Source organism: Astatotilapia calliptera, chromosome 23 (assembly GCF_964374335.1).
Source record: "Astatotilapia calliptera chromosome 23, fAstCal68.1, whole genome shotgun sequence".
Taxonomy (NCBI): Eukaryota; Metazoa; Chordata; class Actinopteri; order Cichliformes; family Cichlidae; genus Astatotilapia; species Astatotilapia calliptera.
The window spans coordinates 32,275,536-32,295,908 of NC_137443.1; the positions used below are offsets into that span (position 1 = coordinate 32,275,536).

General features: G+C 39.8%; 1 protein-coding gene across 1 annotated transcript in view; it reads left to right on the plus strand.

Moving 5' to 3' along the window:
• xirp2a (xin actin binding repeat containing 2a) overlaps positions 1-20,373 on the plus strand; it is an 84,050-nt gene that overhangs the window by 42,518 nt on the left and 21,159 nt on the right. Inside the window, exon 3 of the mRNA XM_026157815.2 lies at positions 18,716-18,861. Within this exon, the coding sequence (XP_026013600.2) occupies positions 18,716-18,861 (146 nt within the window). The remainder of the gene's footprint in view (positions 1-18,715; positions 18,862-20,373) is intronic.

Below are 20,373 nucleotides of genomic sequence, written 5' to 3' on the forward strand. Positions count from 1 at the left end.
AGAGTTTTATTCCATTCAGCGCATTGAAAACATTCAAGATTTGGCAGCATTTGCAAGCAACATTTAACTAAAGATCACCATTATATCTAAGACCTGTGTGACAGCAGGCTTCTAAACACAGTGAACTGAGTGTAGGACTAAATGTTAAAAAGAAAGAAAGAAAAGGAATGTGATGTATTTCCATGAAAATGTTATTCAGTATCATAAACCAGCGGTCCCCAACCTTTTTTGCGCCATGGACTGGTTTATGTCCGACAATATTTTCATGGACTGGCCTTTAAGGTTTCACAGATAAATACAACAAAATAAAACAAGTACCGGTACCAAGAAAAAGAAGATTTATTTATAACACACAGGAAAAGACCCAGGGAAACCGAGTTAACAATAAAAACTGTAAAAACCCTGAAAACCATAAATTTCACACCCGAACCTCAACTCTCGCGGCCCGGTGACAAACGACTCACAGGACCCGGAGGTGGGGGACCGCTGTCATAAATAACAAAGGCTGTTGGCTATAAATTGCTAATGCTAATGATGTCATACGCAAAGTATTAAGGACAGTGTGGGACACAAACTTCCATGCAACAGCATCAGGTCAGACTAATGAGTAATATAACAAATTATCAGTTTCAAACTGATGCACTTGATCGTGTCTGAAAACCATACAGTTTTTATTCCTCTCTCTTCTTTTAAGCCTCACTTTAAGGCAGTTTTCATGTGATTGGCGTCTCCTTACTTACAAAAGGTGTTAATGACAGGTGGGTGGGGCATCGGTGCCCACGGCTGACTACATTAGAGTCACTTGTGATATCTCGTGCCAAATGAAGAAATGCTGTCGGAAACCAAGCATTTAGAGAAGTCTGAATCCTGACCTGACGTGTACACACACTACCTAATTTAAAACTCTGGTTTTACAATGACAGAAAACAGCCCAGGACATAAATGCTGGTACTGCAATACCAATTTTTGCAGGTTTAAGTGCTATTGTGTGTATTGAGTTTTTGAACTTAGAAAAAGCCAGACTTTGCTTTCAGCCTTTTAACTACACTAGACTAATCTATTCTCAGGATTGCAAGCAGAAGGTGCTCATTTTAATTGGTTAAACCACATCTCTTGTCCTTAGTTGCATGAATTGTGTTTATTAGGCAGTATGTATAAAATATATCTTTCCTGTTTGTGTCAAATCCTAAAATGCCATGATATTTAGCCTGCTAACAAGCAGTGATTCAAAATGCCAAGTGTCTCCCTGCTCTCTGGTGCGTAAATGTAGGACGTACCAAGAGTGAGTTTTTCAGCTCATGTGGTCGGGACGACTGTCTCCATAAGTCTGCTGTGACATAAGGCCGAGAGCATGTTGAGTACCTTGATACTTGACTCTAAAAAAAGCCACATCCACTTACCCCCTTTCCGAAGTCCATCCTATTTTTTACGAAGGGGAACTGCTAAAATAAAATCAGCTGTCACTGGATGCCTGGGCCTCATTGAGCTGGGGAACACACTGCTGGAGCTGGTCTCCAAGCCTCACCGTCTATCTCTAACCAGGATTGACTTTCTGTGCTGGGTTAAGACTGGGTAACAAAAATTGTTTAACTTTCTGGAAGTCCCAACGTCTTTTTCACTTCCATTGGATTCTATTGTTGTTTCACTTAAACGCAACATACAGAAGGTAAGTGATATATGAAGACTATCAGCATATCAAAGCTGGCTCTTGTACCAACAAAAAAACCACTGTCAGCACAGCAGCACAGCTCTTTGTAAGTGATTTTCCACCGGAGCGTGAGTGGAAGGAGACAGATTGGAAATGGGAGATGGCATTTTAGCTGATAATGAAACAGTTTGATATAGCTGGGCTGCACAGACATGAGACATCTTTGGTGTGAAATCAAGAATAAGATGAAGTGGAGGGGCTCTTTTGTGTTCAGGTGATGGGAGCTTCACAAAGAATGAGATGAGATATTGTAGTATGTTTCTATAATTCCACTAGGATTTGTGCTTTGCCATAAAACATGCATGGGCCCTTCCTGTTTCCACCAGTCATAACCGGCAGCAGTCTCATCTAAGCTATTCTAAAAGCATAACAAATTGGAGACAAAGTGCTTAGCATGGCATAAGGAAACACTCGAGGGTAATCCAGTCTCCTTGTAAAGAAGTTATTTTGATAGATTTGACAGCTTAATTATTCTGCCTGTTTTGCTTTTGTCGGTGAGGAAGAAATCGCCCTCCATGGCTGACATTTCAATTAGTGAAGCTAGTTTTGGCTCTCCTGTCTAGCCTTACCAGATAAGCGCTCTGGTCAGTAAGCACAGAACAGAAATTGTGTGGCTTAAAGCTTCTGTTGTGAGGAGAGGGCAGAGAAGGAGGTGACACCGTCGTGATTAGGGGACGGCTTTGGCCTGCAACACATCTATGGTCCCTGATTTCACTTTGAGCTATGAAGCCATGCCATATTCTCTCACACCCTTAACCACCAAATTCACTCTCATGTTCCTTTTATTTCTCCTCTGACGCTTCCCTCACTAACACCCCCTCTCCCTTCACCTTTTCACTTCTAACCAGCCAATGGTTGCTTTAGAAGAGGCAGTGACAGAAGGTCACTGACCCTCAGCTCAGCTCAGTATTGTCACTGGGCCATGAATACTGCCAGTAGCTTGGCCTCTTCTATTGACTTTACTTTCTTCCCCTTCTAGTACCTCCGAGCTGGTTCCATCATTTGTGCTGCCGCTGTGGCATTGAGAAGATAAGACGCTAATAATCTAAAAGGAAGAAAACAGTGTAATGGATAAATATGCCTGGAAGCATCCATCAAAAAACAAATCACACAGGTTACAAGATTAAGCCTTTAAAAGACGCTTGTTCTGATATGAATACCACACTGTAAACAGATATTTGGCCCTCATTATGCTGGGGCATCTTAAACAATGAGTCTGTGTTCGTAAGCTGATATTAATGCTAATTAAACATCTACTGGTGTCACTGTCAATTAGTGGCAGCATGAGGAGAGAGTTAAATGACTTTAGATGTTTGAAAACATCTTTTAGGAAGTTTCTTTAATTTCTAGAATCTTCTTGAATTTTTCTTAGATGCACATGTGCTCCCCGGCACTCACTCCTGCCCTTTAAATCTCATGTTACAGGGAAACACAACACTGCAGACAAATCTGGATTATAAAAGGACTGGGGATATTTTTTCTTTGGAGTCTGCTGACCTCACCTCCATGCTGCCATAGCTTTACATAGAGCATACCCTTCTCAAAAGCCAGAGATACCTAAAGCACTGTTGTCACTGCTCTCAGTCGTCAGAACCGTCATGTCTCTGCCTCTCTGACAACTCCAGACCATGACGTGAACATTTGTCTCTGGTGATAAATGAGGGCATTATCCTTGGGTTTCTGTCATCAGGCTGGCACCCAGTAACATTGCAGCCTGAGGTGTAGGATTTCCAACCCATATTTATGGGAGGTAGCAGGTTTATTTTCAGATGCTGCTGTTTGGGCAGCTTATTTCCCCCAGTGATGTGTTACTGGCTGCACTACCATGCCACACATAGCAGAAAGCTAAAATTGGTGGGATGAGGAGAGCATGCTTTTGTCACATGTCATCTGAATGAAAGCTTGGTCATGCCGGTATGTGGCACAGCAAAATTCATATGTGTTTGCAACCCGTTCTCATTTTGAACTTGTCACAAACAGTTAGGTGCAGGTTTTAGAATTTTGTTTCTGAACACCACCACAGTGGTTTTTATTAATCATTGTGGTGTTTCTGTTTTGATGCAAGTTATTTAACAAAAATATTGCATTAATTGTTTAAGAATTGTAGCCATTTCTAGACATAGTCCGCCACTTCCAGAGACTGATAAAAATAGGCAGCTAAAAGGTCTGGAGCTGATTTCAACACTGAACTTACATTTGTTAGCTTTTTGAGTTATAGCAGACAATATCAGGTCCAAAGAGCATGTGAAGTAGGTCATTGCTAGGCTGAAAAACTAAAAAACACCAAAGACATCAATGAGAGATTCAATTCAATTCAATTCAGATTAATTTGGTTTTTTATGTAGTGCCAAATCACAACAGCAGTTGGCTCAAGGCGCTTCATATTCTAAGGTAAAGACCCTACAATAATAGAGAGATAAGCAGGCAAGAATAGGAAAGGGGAAATTCCCCTTTAAAAGAGAGAAACCTCCGGCAGAAACCGGCTCAGGGGCAGCTGTCTGCTCTGACCGGTTGGGGGTAAGAGGAGGAAAACATGATAAAAGACACACTGTAGAATGAGATGAATAAAAGATTAAATGCAAAGTAGTCTATAAAGATATTCAAGTTACATCAATTTAATAAAATTTTGTTTATATAGTGCCAAATCATAACTACAGTTGCCTACAATAATACAAAATAGTACAAAGAAAACAGAGAAAAAACAAAAAATCACATGACCCCTTATGAGCAAAAGCTTTGGCGACAGTTGGAAGGAAGAAACCTCTGGCAGAACCAGGCTTAGGGAGGGGTGGCCCTCTGAGGGGAGGAAAACGGGACAAAGACATACTGTGGAAGAGAGCCAGAGATAATAACTAATGAATGCAGACAAGTGTATAAACACATAGTGAGTGAAAAATTTGACTGAAGAAGAGACACTCAAGGCATCATGGGAATCCCCTAACAGCCTAGACCTATTGCAGCATATATAAGGGAGGACTTTCCTTTTTCATAAAGCATGTACCGTATTTCCCGGACTACAAAGCGCACCTGAATATTAGCCGCACAAGCTAAAATCAGGGGAAAATCCTGTTTTGTACATACATTAGCTGCACCTGACTAAAAGCCGCAGGTGTTTCAATGTTAACTTATCATATGTAAGAGAATATGCACAAAGGGAATTGTCAGGAAAGAGATGGCTGTTTGGAGACACACCCCTTTTATTAATATTTTGAAAAACAAGTTATGGGTACATATTTGCATAACTTTTTAGGTATATGTACAAGTACCGGTAATTGCAAGTAGGAAACATGTACTGTGCTTCATAAGTAACTCTCTTCATGAGTAACAAATGTAGTACATAACAATAACCTACAGCACACCAGAAAAATAGATTCAGACTACCTTTTAGGCTCAGGTGCAGTGACACGGCTTTAACAAGAAGAAAAGTCAGTCATTCACCACCATCTTTCTCTTCTTCCTGCGCTCTAAAACCACCAAAGTCCTCTTCCCCAGTGTCGGAAACGAACAGGCTCAGGGTGGCTTCGTCATCCACTCTCAGCTTCTTTCCTTCGTTGTCACTTTCAAAACCAAACAAATCCTCCTTGTCAGTATCAGAATCGAACACCCTCAGAAGGGCCGTGGCGGTGTCCTCCTCTCCATCATGCAGCAGTCCAGCCCTTCGAAATCCGTTGGTGATCCTGGATGTTTTCACACTTTTCCACGCTGTCAGATTCCACCGGTGGAGTTGAGCATAACTTGCTTTTCGCAAGTTTATTGCTGCTCGTCATCCACGCCTCCCGCTGAACGCATAGCGCTACTTTGAAGTTTGTTTTTCGTGCTACTTATACGCCACTATGTTGCCTGGCAGATGGACATGTGACCAACATGCCACTCTTGAACCCCGATACTGTGTGTCTGATCACATGCCCTTCCGCCAGGCATAGTGCCGTACAACAGCGGAACAAACAAAACAAATCGTCTTATGATATGACAAAAATCCTGGACAATCCATAGAAAAGCCGCACCTGACTAAAAGCTGCAGGGTTCAAAGCTTGTGCAAAAAGTAGCGGCTTATAGCCCGACAATTACGGTAGTAAGGATCACTGATCCAACCCTTACTATATGGGGTGGCTGTAGCTCAGGTGGCAGAGCAGGTCAGCCACTAATCAGAAGGTCGGTGGTTCGACCTTGGGCAAGATACTAACCCCATGTTTGCCTACTGGTGGTGGTCAGAGGGCCCGGTGGTGCCAGTGTCCGGCAGCCTCGCCTCTGTCAGTGCGCCCCAGGGCAGCTGTGGCTACAATGTAGCTTGCCATCGCCAGTGTGTGAATGTGTGTGTGAATGGGTGAATGACTGAATGTAGTGTAAAGCGCTTTGGGGTCCTTAGGGACTAGAAAAGCGCTATACAAATGCAGGCCAGGCCATATGCTTTATCAAAAAGGAAAGCTTTAAGCCTACTCTTAAAAGTAGAGATAGTGTCTGTCTCCCAAATCCAAATTGGAAGCTGGTTCCACAGAAAAGGGTCCTGAAAGCTGAAGACTCCACCTCTGTCCAAGATAGAGTAAGCATCTGGTTATATATCTAAGATTTTTAGGGTCAAGTACAATTTCTTTAATTTTATCTGAATTTGGAAGCAGAACATTTGCAGTCATCCAGGTCTTTATGTTTTTAAGACATTCCTGCCATTTAACTAATTGGTGTGGCTCCATGGATAGATAAAATTGGGTGTCATGGGCATAGCAGAGAAAAAGCATGGGATACCTTCAAGGGAAACATGTATAATGTAAACAGAATTGGTCCCAGCACTGAACCCTGTGGAACTCCATAATTAACCTCAGTGTGTGTCCATTTACATGAACAAATTAGAGTCTATTAGATAGATATGATACAAAACATTGGAGCACAGTACCTGTAATACCTATAGCGCTGCACTCAGCAAGGGTCAAGCGGGAGAACCACACTTTGTAGGGGATGCTGCTCTGCACTATTTTGGCACAAGGCATTGAAGAAGATAACAGTAGTTAAATTATATCTTTACAGCACTTTCAGAAAGACATATACTTTGATGAAATCTATTCCCTACTGCTGTGTAACCCATTATTGTAAATTTAAATGTTATTAGGAAATTATCAGAAGGTTTTCAGGAAACACTGCCAAATGTTCAGTTTCTGTCCCATATGTTAAAACAAGATCTGGAGTGTGATTAAAGTGGTGGGTGGGTTCTTTTACATTTTGAGAGAAGACAATTGAGTCTAATAAGTGCCGTGTTGAAGCTGTCATTTTTAGTTTCTAAATGGATGTTAAAATCACCCACAAAAATTCTTTTATCTGAGCTGAGCACTAAATCAGATAAAAAGTCTGAGAAATCAGACAGAAACTCTGTGTAAGGCCCAGGTAGACAATAGATGATAGCAAGTTAAACTAGTTTTTGAATTTTTCAACTAAGTTGGACAAATGAGTCATTCAAATGAATTAAAACTCTGTCTGGGTCTTAGGTTGATTAACAAGCTGGAGTGGGAGATTGCTGTGACCCCCCGTCTGCCTGTGCTTCAGCTAAGGGGTGTTAATTAATTAAAACAAACATAATCATGTTGTAACAAGGGTCTGTAAGGCAGAGTAAATTAATTTGTTGATCAATTATTAATTCATGTACTAACAGAGACTTAGAAGAGAGAGACCTAATGTTTAATAATCCACATTATAGTGTTTTACTCTTTGGTGCAGTTGTGGATATTATATATTGCAATTTAAGGAGAACATGCAGCTAAACATGTCACTCCTGGTCCGACTGGGAAGGGGACAAGAGAAAACTACAGAGTTGTTGTTTTGGCAAAGTTACACACTGATTGAATATGAACTTCAGTTACTTCCATCTGTTGTAACCTGGTGTCATTACTGGTGATGTGAATTATATGGAGTTCTTGTTTACCTTTAGACAGCAGTTTTAGATTTCCCTTAATGTCACTTGCTCTGGTCCCTGGAAGATAATTGACCTATTGTTGCTGGTGTCTCTAGCTTCACATGTCTGAAAGCAGAACTGCCAAAACAGTTAAACGCATGAATGGGTTTGTGGTGTACCTGGGGATTCTATTTAGGACTACACTTTGTCCTTACCATCACCCATGCCAGCTTGTTTTCCTTGCTCCTCGGGACAATCTGCCGGCGAGAGCTAATGGTGGCTACACTATCTTCGGCTACACTAACTATAGGGCCTGGCAAGCTACTGTAAGGATTTTTCAAGGTTGCGAAGTGGGTTCTTCAATTCAGTGATCCTGACCTCCAAAGCTGGAAACAGGCTACATTTATTACTGGTATCATTATTACTAAAGGAAGCCAAGGAGTAACTAAACATCTGACACAATGAGCAAGAAAGTGCAGGAAGGACAGGTGAATAGGGCATGCTGTTAGTGGGTCAACTACGAGCTAAGCTAAGTCAGCAAATCCCTAAAGAGACAGTGAGCGAGTACTACTGTGAATATAATTAGTTTTAATTCTGAATTTAACAGAGAGCCAATGAAGTGAAGCTTGCTGCATTTTGAATCAACTGAAGGCTTTTTAAGGAGCTTTTTGTACATCCTGATAATGATGAATTATAATTGTCCAGGACATAAGTAACAAATGCATGTACTATTTTAATTTTTAAGTTGACATATTGTGCCAATGCAAGAAAGTAGTCCTATATATGCTTATAATATACACATTGAAGTACATATTCTGTTCAGAGATGACTCCGCAATTCCCCAGTGTTACTGGAGTCCAAGGTAATGGCATCTAAAGTGAGTGTCTACTTAGATATCCTGTTTCTAAGCCTTTGGACAAGTACCGAACATAACCAATTGCAAATTATGACAAAAGGCATACTGGAAACCCCAGAGACTTTCCCAAGTCTAACAACTGGGATATTCTCTAATGGCCAAGTAGTCACCTGGTGTCAGTCTAAGAGAGTTTGCTTTTTAGGTATTAAATACAAAACTCTATACTCAGACCCAAAAACAAGCTGCAACTGGACCTCAGGCAGTAATTGACTACAAATGATTTTCATCCTAGTGTTCAAAACAATCCTTATATTTAGAATTATCCTAGTTTGTCCGATCATTTATTAGCCTTTGAAAATTAGGGACTGCGTATAAAAATGCCTTCAGTTCAAAAATAGTTACAGCAATACTCATTGAACCATTTGAATTGTAATGTCTTTACACTGATTAAGATTTTTACCTAGTCTTTCAATGTGCACTGTAATCTCACTGTAAGTGCCTCAGTATCTGTCATATGTGTTCTGCTGGTGTCCACACAAATGCTGAAACCATAATAGTAGTGGTTTTATGGTGGAAAAGTAAATTGTGGAAAAGCTACAGTAATAGACTGGAAATCGCAAAGCATCCTGGGTAGTTGCCACCCATGTCAAACAACATCAGAAATATGAATGGCTTCAAGTTCCCATTCAGGTGTCGCAGTACTCAGGCAGGCACTCCCCTGATCTGCAATACATGCAAACAGTTTTGCATCTGTTACCCAGCAACGACACTTTACTGTACTGAAAGTTTTGTTCTTTTCAATTTTGCATTTCAGTTTTTAGTGTAACATCTCACAGCACTACATACATGCTTATAACACATATGATTTTACTGGCATTTAATACTGCACTGTAATAATATAGAAGTTACACATAGTTGCAATAAACTGTAGTGTGAATCTTAAAAATAAGTCATTCAGATGTGAAGTAGTTTTATGTCTTTTCTGATAGCACAATGTTTTATTTGTAGCTTGCTGCCTCTTTGTTCTCTGTTGATACCGCTCTCGAGCAGCCACAACTTCCTCTTCTGTGTGTTATGATGTAACCCTGTGACGATCACACTCTCGCATTTCATAAGCTGATTTGCCTAAAACAAAAGCAGGGAGGGTTTCTTTGCTTTAACTATCCTGCTGCCTGTGACCACGTAACAGTTTGATGTGGGCCTGAAGTATAACAAAAGTATCCAGTCAGGATCACATTCCATTCAGGTCATGTATCAGTCAACAAAAACATAGATCACCATTCTGCTGTGTTTCACCACAATTTACGGCCACAATTTAACTTTCAAACCTCCATTTATTCCATTATAAGCACTGGTGACATCATAATTCCAAGCTAATAAAGGAGCATCTCTTTTACAGAAAATGTAAATCGTTTTTCATCAATCATGGAACGGTTTTTATTTGTTGTTCTGTTTTTAGCTTCAAATAACAGAAGTTAAAAAAGAAAGAGGAAAAAAAACATTTTGACATTATGCTGGAAAATGTTGCCTTCAGGAAAGCAGAAGAGTTGACCTTGTTCAATAAACAAATTCCCATTTATTTTTTTCATAAACACCTTAGGTCTCATCACTGCTTACTATGTTTATCTAAACAATTACTGAAATTAAAATTCTGAAGTTTTCTTTCATATCTGCATATTCTTATAGACGTGTTGTTCCAAGCAGCAGTTAGGTTAAATGTAACCAAAGTTGAAATTAAAAAGTGGGGCACTGACCAAGTCATGAGTCTTTTTTTGTAAGCTGATATTAATGCTAATTAAACATCTACTGGTGTCACTGTCAATTAGTGGCAGCATGAGGAGAGAGTTAAATGACTTTAGATGTTTGAAAACATCTTTTAGGAAGTTTCTTTAATTTCTAGAATCTTCTTGAATTTTTCTTAGATGCACATGTGCTCCCCGGCACTCACTCCTGCCCTTTAAATCTCATGTTACAGGGAAACACAACACTGCAGACAAATCTGGATTATAAAAGGACTGGGGATATTTTTTCTTTGGAGTCTGCTGACCTCACCTCCATGCTGCCATAGCTTTACATAGAGCATACCCTTCTCAAAAGCCAGAGATACCTAAAGCACTGTTGTCACTGCTCTCAGTCGTCAGAACCGTCATGTCTCTGCCTCTCTGACAACTCCAGACCATGACGTGAACATTTGTCTCTGGTGATAAATGAGGGCATTATCCTTGGGTTTCTGTCATCAGGCTGGCACCCAGTAACATTGCAGCCTGAGGTGTAGGATTTCCAACCCATATTTATGGGAGGTAGCAGGTTTATTTTCAGATGCTGCTGTTTGGGCAGCTTATTTCCCCCAGTGATGTGTTACTGGCTGCACTACCATGCCACACATAGCAGAAAGCTAAAATTGGTGGGATGAGGAGAGCATGCTTTTGTCACATGTCATCTGAATGAAAGCTTGGTCATGCCGGTATGTGGCACAGCAAAATTCATATGTGTTTGCAACCCGTTCTCATTTTGAACTTGTCACAAACAGTTAGGTGCAGGTTTTAGAATTTTGTTTCTGAACACCACCACAGTGGTTTTTATTAATCATTGTGGTGTTTCTGTTTTGATGCAAGTTATTTAACAAAAATATTGCATTAATTGTTTAAGAATTGTAGCCATTTCTAGACATAGTCCGCCACTTCCAGAGACTGATAAAAATAGGCAGCTAAAAGGTCTGGAGCTGATTTCAACACTGAACTTACATTTGTTAGCTTTTTGAGTTATAGCAGACAATATCAGGTCCAAAGAGCATGTGAAGTAGGTCATTGCTAGGCTGAAAAACTAAAAAACACCAAAGACATCAATGAGAGATTCAATTCAATTCAATTCAGATTAATTTGGTTTTTTATGTAGTGCCAAATCACAACAGCAGTTGGCTCAAGGCGCTTCATATTCTAAGGTAAAGACCCTACAATAATAGAGAGATAAGCAGGCAAGAATAGGAAAGGGGAAATTCCCCTTTAAAAGAGAGAAACCTCCGGCAGAAACCGGCTCAGGGGCAGCTGTCTGCTCTGACCGGTTGGGGGTAAGAGGAGGAAAACATGATAAAAGACACACTGTAGAATGAGATGAATAAAAGATTAAATGCAAAGTAGTCTATAAAGATATTCAAGTTACATCAATTTAATAAAATTTTGTTTATATAGTGCCAAATCATAACTACAGTTGCCTACAATAATACAAAATAGTACAAAGAAAACAGAGAAAAAACAAAAAATCACATGACCCCTTATGAGCAAAAGCTTTGGCGACAGTTGGAAGGAAGAAACCTCTGGCAGAACCAGGCTTAGGGAGGGGTGGCCCTCTGAGGGGAGGAAAACGGGACAAAGACATACTGTGGAAGAGAGCCAGAGATAATAACTAATGAATGCAGACAAGTGTATAAACACATAGTGAGTGAAAAATTTGACTGAAGAAGAGACACTCAAGGCATCATGGGAATCCCCTAACAGCCTAGACCTATTGCAGCATATATAAGGGAGGACTTTCCTTTTTCATAAAGCATGTACCGTATTTCCCGGACTACAAAGCGCACCTGAATATTAGCCGCACAAGCTAAAATCAGGGGAAAATCCTGTTTTGTACATACATTAGCTGCACCTGACTAAAAGCCGCAGGTGTTTCAATGTTAACTTATCATATGTAAGAGAATATGCACAAAGGGAATTGTCAGGAAAGAGATGGCTGTTTGGAGACACACCCCTTTTATTAATATTTTGAAAAACAAGTTATGGGTACATATTTGCATAACTTTTTAGGTATATGTACAAGTACCGGTAATTGCAAGTAGGAAACATGTACTGTGCTTCATAAGTAACTCTCTTCATGAGTAACAAATGTAGTACATAACAATAACCTACAGCACACCAGAAAAATAGATTCAGACTACCTTTTAGGCTCAGGTGCAGTGACACGGCTTTAACAAGAAGAAAAGTCAGTCATTCACCACCATCTTTCTCTTCTTCCTGCGCTCTAAAACCACCAAAGTCCTCTTCCCCAGTGTCGGAAACGAACAGGCTCAGGGTGGCTTCGTCATCCACTCTCAGCTTCTTTCCTTCGTTGTCACTTTCAAAACCAAACAAATCCTCCTTGTCAGTATCAGAATCGAACACCCTCAGAAGGGCCGTGGCGGTGTCCTCCTCTCCATCATGCAGCAGTCCAGCCCTTCGAAATCCGTTGGTGATCCTGGATGTTTTCACACTTTTCCACGCTGTCAGATTCCACCGGTGGAGTTGAGCATAACTTGCTTTTCGCAAGTTTATTGCTGCTCGTCATCCACGCCTCCCGCTGAACGCATAGCGCTACTTTGAAGTTTGTTTTTCGTGCTACTTATACGCCACTATGTTGCCTGGCAGATGGACATGTGACCAACATGCCACTCTTGAACCCCGATACTGTGTGTCTGATCACATGCCCTTCCGCCAGGCATAGTGCCGTACAACAGCGGAACAAACAAAACAAATCGTCTTATGATATGACAAAAATCCTGGACAATCCATAGAAAAGCCGCACCTGACTAAAAGCTGCAGGGTTCAAAGCTTGTGCAAAAAGTAGCGGCTTATAGCCCGACAATTACGGTAGTAAGGATCACTGATCCAACCCTTACTATATGGGGTGGCTGTAGCTCAGGTGGCAGAGCAGGTCAGCCACTAATCAGAAGGTCGGTGGTTCGACCTTGGGCAAGATACTAACCCCATGTTTGCCTACTGGTGGTGGTCAGAGGGCCCGGTGGTGCCAGTGTCCGGCAGCCTCGCCTCTGTCAGTGCGCCCCAGGGCAGCTGTGGCTACAATGTAGCTTGCCATCGCCAGTGTGTGAATGTGTGTGTGAATGGGTGAATGACTGAATGTAGTGTAAAGCGCTTTGGGGTCCTTAGGGACTAGAAAAGCGCTATACAAATGCAGGCCAGGCCATATGCTTTATCAAAAAGGAAAGCTTTAAGCCTACTCTTAAAAGTAGAGATAGTGTCTGTCTCCCAAATCCAAATTGGAAGCTGGTTCCACAGAAAAGGGTCCTGAAAGCTGAAGACTCCACCTCTGTCCAAGATAGAGTAAGCATCTGGTTATATATCTAAGATTTTTAGGGTCAAGTACAATTTCTTTAATTTTATCTGAATTTGGAAGCAGAACATTTGCAGTCATCCAGGTCTTTATGTTTTTAAGACATTCCTGCCATTTAACTAATTGGTGTGGCTCCATGGATAGATAAAATTGGGTGTCATGGGCATAGCAGAGAAAAAGCATGGGATACCTTCAAGGGAAACATGTATAATGTAAACAGAATTGGTCCCAGCACTGAACCCTGTGGAACTCCATAATTAACCTCAGTGTGTGTCCATTTACATGAACAAATTAGAGTCTATTAGATAGATATGATACAAAACATTGGAGCACAGTACCTGTAATACCTATAGCGCTGCACTCAGCAAGGGTCAAGCGGGAGAACCACACTTTGTAGGGGATGCTGCTCTGCACTATTTTGGCACAAGGCATTGAAGAAGATAACAGTAGTTAAATTATATCTTTACAGCACTTTCAGAAAGACATATACTTTGATGAAATCTATTCCCTACTGCTGTGTAACCCATTATTGTAAATTTAAATGTTATTAGGAAATTATCAGAAGGTTTTCAGGAAACACTGCCAAATGTTCAGTTTCTGTCCCATATGTTAAAACAAGATCTGGAGTGTGATTAAAGTGGTGGGTGGGTTCTTTTACATTTTGAGAGAAGACAATTGAGTCTAATAAGTGCCGTGTTGAAGCTGTCATTTTTAGTTTCTAAATGGATGTTAAAATCACCCACAAAAATTCTTTTATCTGAGCTGAGCACTAAATCAGATAAAAAGTCTGAGAAATCAGACAGAAACTCTGTGTAAGGCCCAGGTAGACAATAGATGATAGCAAGTTAAACTAGTTTTTGAATTTTTCAACTAAGTTGGACAAATGAGTCATTCAAATGAATTAAAACTCTGTCTGGGTCTTAGGTTGATTAACAAGCTGGAGTGGGAGATTGCTGTGACCCCCCGTCTGCCTGTGCTTCAGCTAAGGGGTGTTAATTAATTAAAACAAACATAATCATGTTGTAACAAGGGTCTGTAAGGCAGAGTAAATTAATTTGTTGATCAATTATTAATTCATGTACTAACAGAGACTTAGAAGAGAGAGACCTAATGTTTAATAATCCACATTATAGTGTTTTACTCTTTGGTGCAGTTGTGGATATTATATATTGCAATTTAAGGAGAACATGCAGCTAAACATGTCACTCCTGGTCCGACTGGGAAGGGGACAAGAGAAAACTACAGAGTTGTTGTTTTGGCAAAGTTACACACTGATTGAATATGAACTTCAGTTACTTCCATCTGTTGTAACCTGGTGTCATTACTGGTGATGTGAATTATATGGAGTTCTTGTTTACCTTTAGACAGCAGTTTTAGATTTCCCTTAATGTCACTTGCTCTGGTCCCTGGAAGATAATTGACCTATTGTTGCTGGTGTCTCTAGCTTCACATGTCTGAAAGCAGAACTGCCAAAACAGTTAAACGCATGAATGGGTTTGTGGTGTACCTGGGGATTCTATTTAGGACTACACTTTGTCCTTACCATCACCCATGCCAGCTTGTTTTCCTTGCTCCTCGGGACAATCTGCCGGCGAGAGCTAATGGTGGCTACACTATCTTCGGCTACACTAACTATAGGGCCTGGCAAGCTACTGTAAGGATTTTTCAAGGTTGCGAAGTGGGTTCTTCAATTCAGTGATCCTGACCTCCAAAGCTGGAAACAGGCTACATTTATTACTGGTATCATTATTACTAAAGGAAGCCAAGGAGTAACTAAACATCTGACACAATGAGCAAGAAAGTGCAGGAAGGACAGGTGAATAGGGCATGCTGTTAGTGGGTCAACTACGAGCTAAGCTAAGTCAGCAAATCCCTAAAGAGACAGTGAGCGAGTACTACTGTGAATATAATTAGTTTTAATTCTGAATTTAACAGAGAGCCAATGAAGTGAAGCTTGCTGCATTTTGAATCAACTGAAGGCTTTTTAAGGAGCTTTTTGTACATCCTGATAATGATGAATTATAATTGTCCAGGACATAAGTAACAAATGCATGTACTATTTTAATTTTTAAGTTGACATATTGTGCCAATGCAAGAAAGTAGTCCTATATATGCTTATAATATACACATTGAAGTACATATTCTGTTCAGAGATGACTCCGCAATTCCCCAGTGTTACTGGAGTCCAAGGTAATGGCATCTAAAGTGAGTGTCTACTTAGATATCCTGTTTCTAAGCCTTTGGACAAGTACCGAACATAACCAATTGCAAATTATGACAAAAGGCATACTGGAAACCCCAGAGACTTTCCCAAGTCTAACAACTGGGATATTCTCTAATGGCCAAGTAGTCACCTGGTGTCAGTCTAAGAGAGTTTGCTTTTTAGGTATTAAATACAAAACTCTATACTCAGACCCAAAAACAAGCTGCAACTGGACCTCAGGCAGTAATTGACTACAAATGATTTTCATCCTAGTGTTCAAAACAATCCTTATATTTAGAATTATCCTAGTTTGTCCGATCATTTATTAGCCTTTGAAAATTAGGGACTGCGTATAAAAATGCCTTCAGTTCAAAAATAGTTACAGCAATACTCATTGAACCATTTGAATTGTAATGTCTTTACACTGATTAAGATTTTTACCTAGTCTTTCAATGTGCACTGTAATCTCACTGTAAGTGCCTCAGTATCTGTCATATGTGTTCTGCTGGTGTCCACACAAATGCTGAAACCATAATAGTAGTGGTTTTATGGTGGAAAAGTAAATTGTGGAAAAGCTACAGTAATAGACTGGAAATCGCAAAGCATCCTGGGTAGTTGCCACCCATGTCAAACAACATCAGAAATATGAATGGCTTCAAGTTCCCATTCAGGTGTCGCAGTACTCAGGCAGGCACTCCCCTGATCTGCAATACATGCAAACAGTTTTGCATCTGTTACCCAGCAACGACACTTTACTGTACTGAAAGTTTTGTTCTTTTCAATTTTGCATTTCAGTTTTTAGTGTAACATCTCACAGCACTACATACATGCTTATAACACATATGATTTTACTGGCATTTAATACTGCACTGTAATAATATAGAAGTTACACATAGTTGCAATAAACTGTAGTGTGAATCTTAAAAATAAGTCATTCAGATGTGAAGTAGTTTTATGTCTTTTCTGATAGCACAATGTTTTATTTGTAGCTTGCTGCCTCTTTGTTCTCTGTTGATACCGCTCTCGAGCAGCCACAACTTCCTCTTCTGTGTGTTATGATGTAACCCTGTGACGATCACACTCTCGCATTTCATAAGCTGATTTGCCTAAAACAAAAGCAGGGAGGGTTTCTTTGCTTTAACTATCCTGCTGCCTGTGACCACGTAACAGTTTGATGTGGGCCTGAAGTATAACAAAAGTATCCAGTCAGGATCACATTCCATTCAGGTCATGTATCAGTCAACAAAAACATAGATCACCATTCTGCTGTGTTTCACCACAATTTACGGCCACAATTTAACTTTCAAACCTCCATTTATTCCATTATAAGCACTGGTGACATCATAATTCCAAGCTAATAAAGGAGCATCTCTTTTACAGAAAATGTAAATCGTTTTTCATCAATCATGGAACGGTTTTTATTTGTTGTTCTGTTTTTAGCTTCAAATAACAGAAGTTAAAAAAGAAAGAGGAAAAAAAACATTTTGACATTATGCTGGAAAATGTTGCCTTCAGGAAAGCAGAAGAGTTGACCTTGTTCAATAAACAAATTCCCATTTATTTTTTTCATAAACACCTTAGGTCTCATCACTGCTTACTATGTTTATCTAAACAATTACTGAAATTAAAATTCTGAAGTTTTCTTTCATATCTGCATATTCTTATAGACGTGTTGTTCCAAGCAGCAGTTAGGTTAAATGTAACCAAAGTTGAAATTAAAAAGTGGGGCACTGACCAAGTCATGAGTCTTTTTTTGTAATGCTGAGGGGAGCATTGAGACTCCATTGATATGTTGCTGTGGTTCAATAATAGAGATCGGGCTTTAAATGAATTCGTTTGGAAGACATAGAAATGATGAGTGGAATATGATAAGCCACAGCCATTTAATAAATGGGCATTAGGATAGATAAGCACAAACACTATATACTCTACAAAGCAGTGTGTACTTTACATGGCTCTTATCTGTATACTACAGAATCACCAAAGGGAACATTTATTTAATCCATCCATCCATCCATCCAAATGCATTGAGGAAGCAACATTTTTCAAATATTTTTTTCCTCTGTTATGAAGTCAAACTTCCTGGCATCCACTTTTTGCCAAGTTATACCAACATACATGTCGAGAAAAAATACAAGCACCTAATGTGAAAGTACAGCCAGGAGGAACATTTCAAAATGTCAAAAGGTCACAGCATGAGCATATAATAAGGGAGAATAATTTATATTTTGGGTCTGCTTCATCCCACGGTGTTGTTGGCTGAAAACATGCCAAGAGCTAAAAGGTCCGGTGTAGGCGTATTTTGAGCCTTATTGGAGCCTTCTCTGTTGCCTAATGATGCTTTGTAGCACAGAAAAGTCAAATCTAAAATCAATGGTCCTCTCTAATTGGCCATCCACAGGGATGTTCTGTGCAACATGTAGGCTGATGAGTATCCTGCTTCTTTTATGTGTCAGTATTTGATCAGGATCATTTGACTCTTACAATTTCTTGGTTAAAATATCTGTGGCATGTTGAACTAAATCAGATGTCTGTATAAAACTCATAAAACTCAATATAAATCGTCTTTGATTGATTTTTTTAATTGCTAGCAAACAGCAAAAAGAAGAGCTTGAAACCCAACCAACACCTACATATGCTATGTATGTTTTAATGTATTATAGTGTTATGTAATATTTTAATGGGTGCTATTCTGTCTAAACTGCCGAATAAAAATAATCTATTCCCTCATTCAGCTTCTTCCACTGTAACAGACTCGTCATGCACAAAACTGTCCCTTATGTCCAATTAAATGGCACGCTCTGTCGCAGCAGTCACTGATGTGCCAGAAAAGTAATGAGTAGGTGTAAATTTTCTGCAGTTTTCTTGAGAAGACATATCCAGCAATAGGATAAAGTTCAGTTTAGCTTGCTGGGAATTTTTAAATTTTAAATAAGCATCTTAATGGTTAATATCTCTTTGTGTGTGTAGCTGCTGGCAGCGCAGGTAGACATCCCAAGGAGAGGGCCCCGAGCGCTGAGGACCAGGAGGCTGAGTCGGTGTCGGTGAAAGAGCGGCTGGCAATGTATCAGGCTGCCGTGTCCAAGAAAGAAAGCAGCAGCTCCTCCTCTGCAGTGGTAAGATTATACTTGCACATGCACATAATGAAAGATGAAGGTGGGGATGTGTAGGCAGCCACAGAGACAGTAGACAATCACCCACAGGAAATCTACTGTCCTGCTTGTATTGAATCCATTACAGGATGGGAAGAACAAATCTCTAGAGTGAATGGAAGTCAAGAGGAATCATCTAGTAGTGTTTTCTTACAAAACTGGTCAATCTGGAAGTGAATCGTTTTTTTCATTCCAGTTTATTTTATTACATATTTCTAATAAATCAGCAGGCATTTGGCTGTCAGCTAAATTCTACACAATTATGTAATGATTAAATAAAAATTGATGGAGTATTTTATGAAAAAAAGATCCAAATCATGCATTAGATGAATGGAAAACAGTCTATTATTATTGTAAAAATTTCAAGAAAGAAAAAGTGACATTCACAGAAAATTGAGCATGTAAATTATTAAGCAAATATTTAAAGAAAAAATTAGATGAGCTTATAAAACATAACATATTATAAATATTTTAAGCGAGGTTTTTCAACCCCTTTTGCTTGTGACCACTAATGCAGGGTTCAAATTACACAATATCAGCCTGATATTAGCCAGGAGAACAGCTCAGCGAAGCTGTAGACTAAAGCACTGATGGGCCATGCTGTTCTTTTACTATGATCCAGAGACTGGTGCAAAGTAGGTTTTTCTTTCTTACAATGATGGCCAGTACTGTGCGCGCACTTCAGATGAAATTGTTACACAGAGTGGACTCTGCCATCTCCTTCCTGAAAGACATGTTGACATTGGTCATGTTTTACAGCCAACTAAGGCTAAGAATTTATGACTATAGAGCAGTAAATTTATGCCCCCACCCTGCACCCCAACAGCACACAAACATACTGTTTGTGCTGCCTGTCTGCACTCTACATGGATGTCTGCACCTTTCTGCACTCTTTCCTTGCTGATTAATTTGAGAGTAAATATTAATCTACTATATTACCAAAAAAAGTACTATTAGCGGACAATGACAAGCAGTAGAAGAATTTTATAAACCATTTCTTTAAGAAGGAAACTATAAAACACTGAAATCACCCATCGTAACTGATCCTAGCTCGCTGAAAGCAGAGCCAGCAGCAGCTTGCCTCACACGCTGGTCTCAGTTTAACATGAATGACCAGAGGTGTATTAACAATGTACATGCCAAAACACCAGAAAACACTACTTGTCCCTCATCTTGCCCAGCTTCAGTCATTGTTAACAGGAAACGGACACACCTATAAAATATATACAGCTAGTTTCTTCTGAGTATGAAAACAAGCTGAGGGTTCAGCAACAGCAACAATTACTAACTGCGGCTACAAGACAACAGTAATATAAAGGATGACCCACGAGGGGCCTTAGTATATTTTAATTTATGTCTGTTTTTAGATGTAACATTGTGTTGTCTACTTAGATAAGGTATTGTGTAGCATGAACCATGCAATACAAACTAGTATTTAATTGGCCCATGTGTCACTCCTGGTGTGTGCAAAAAACA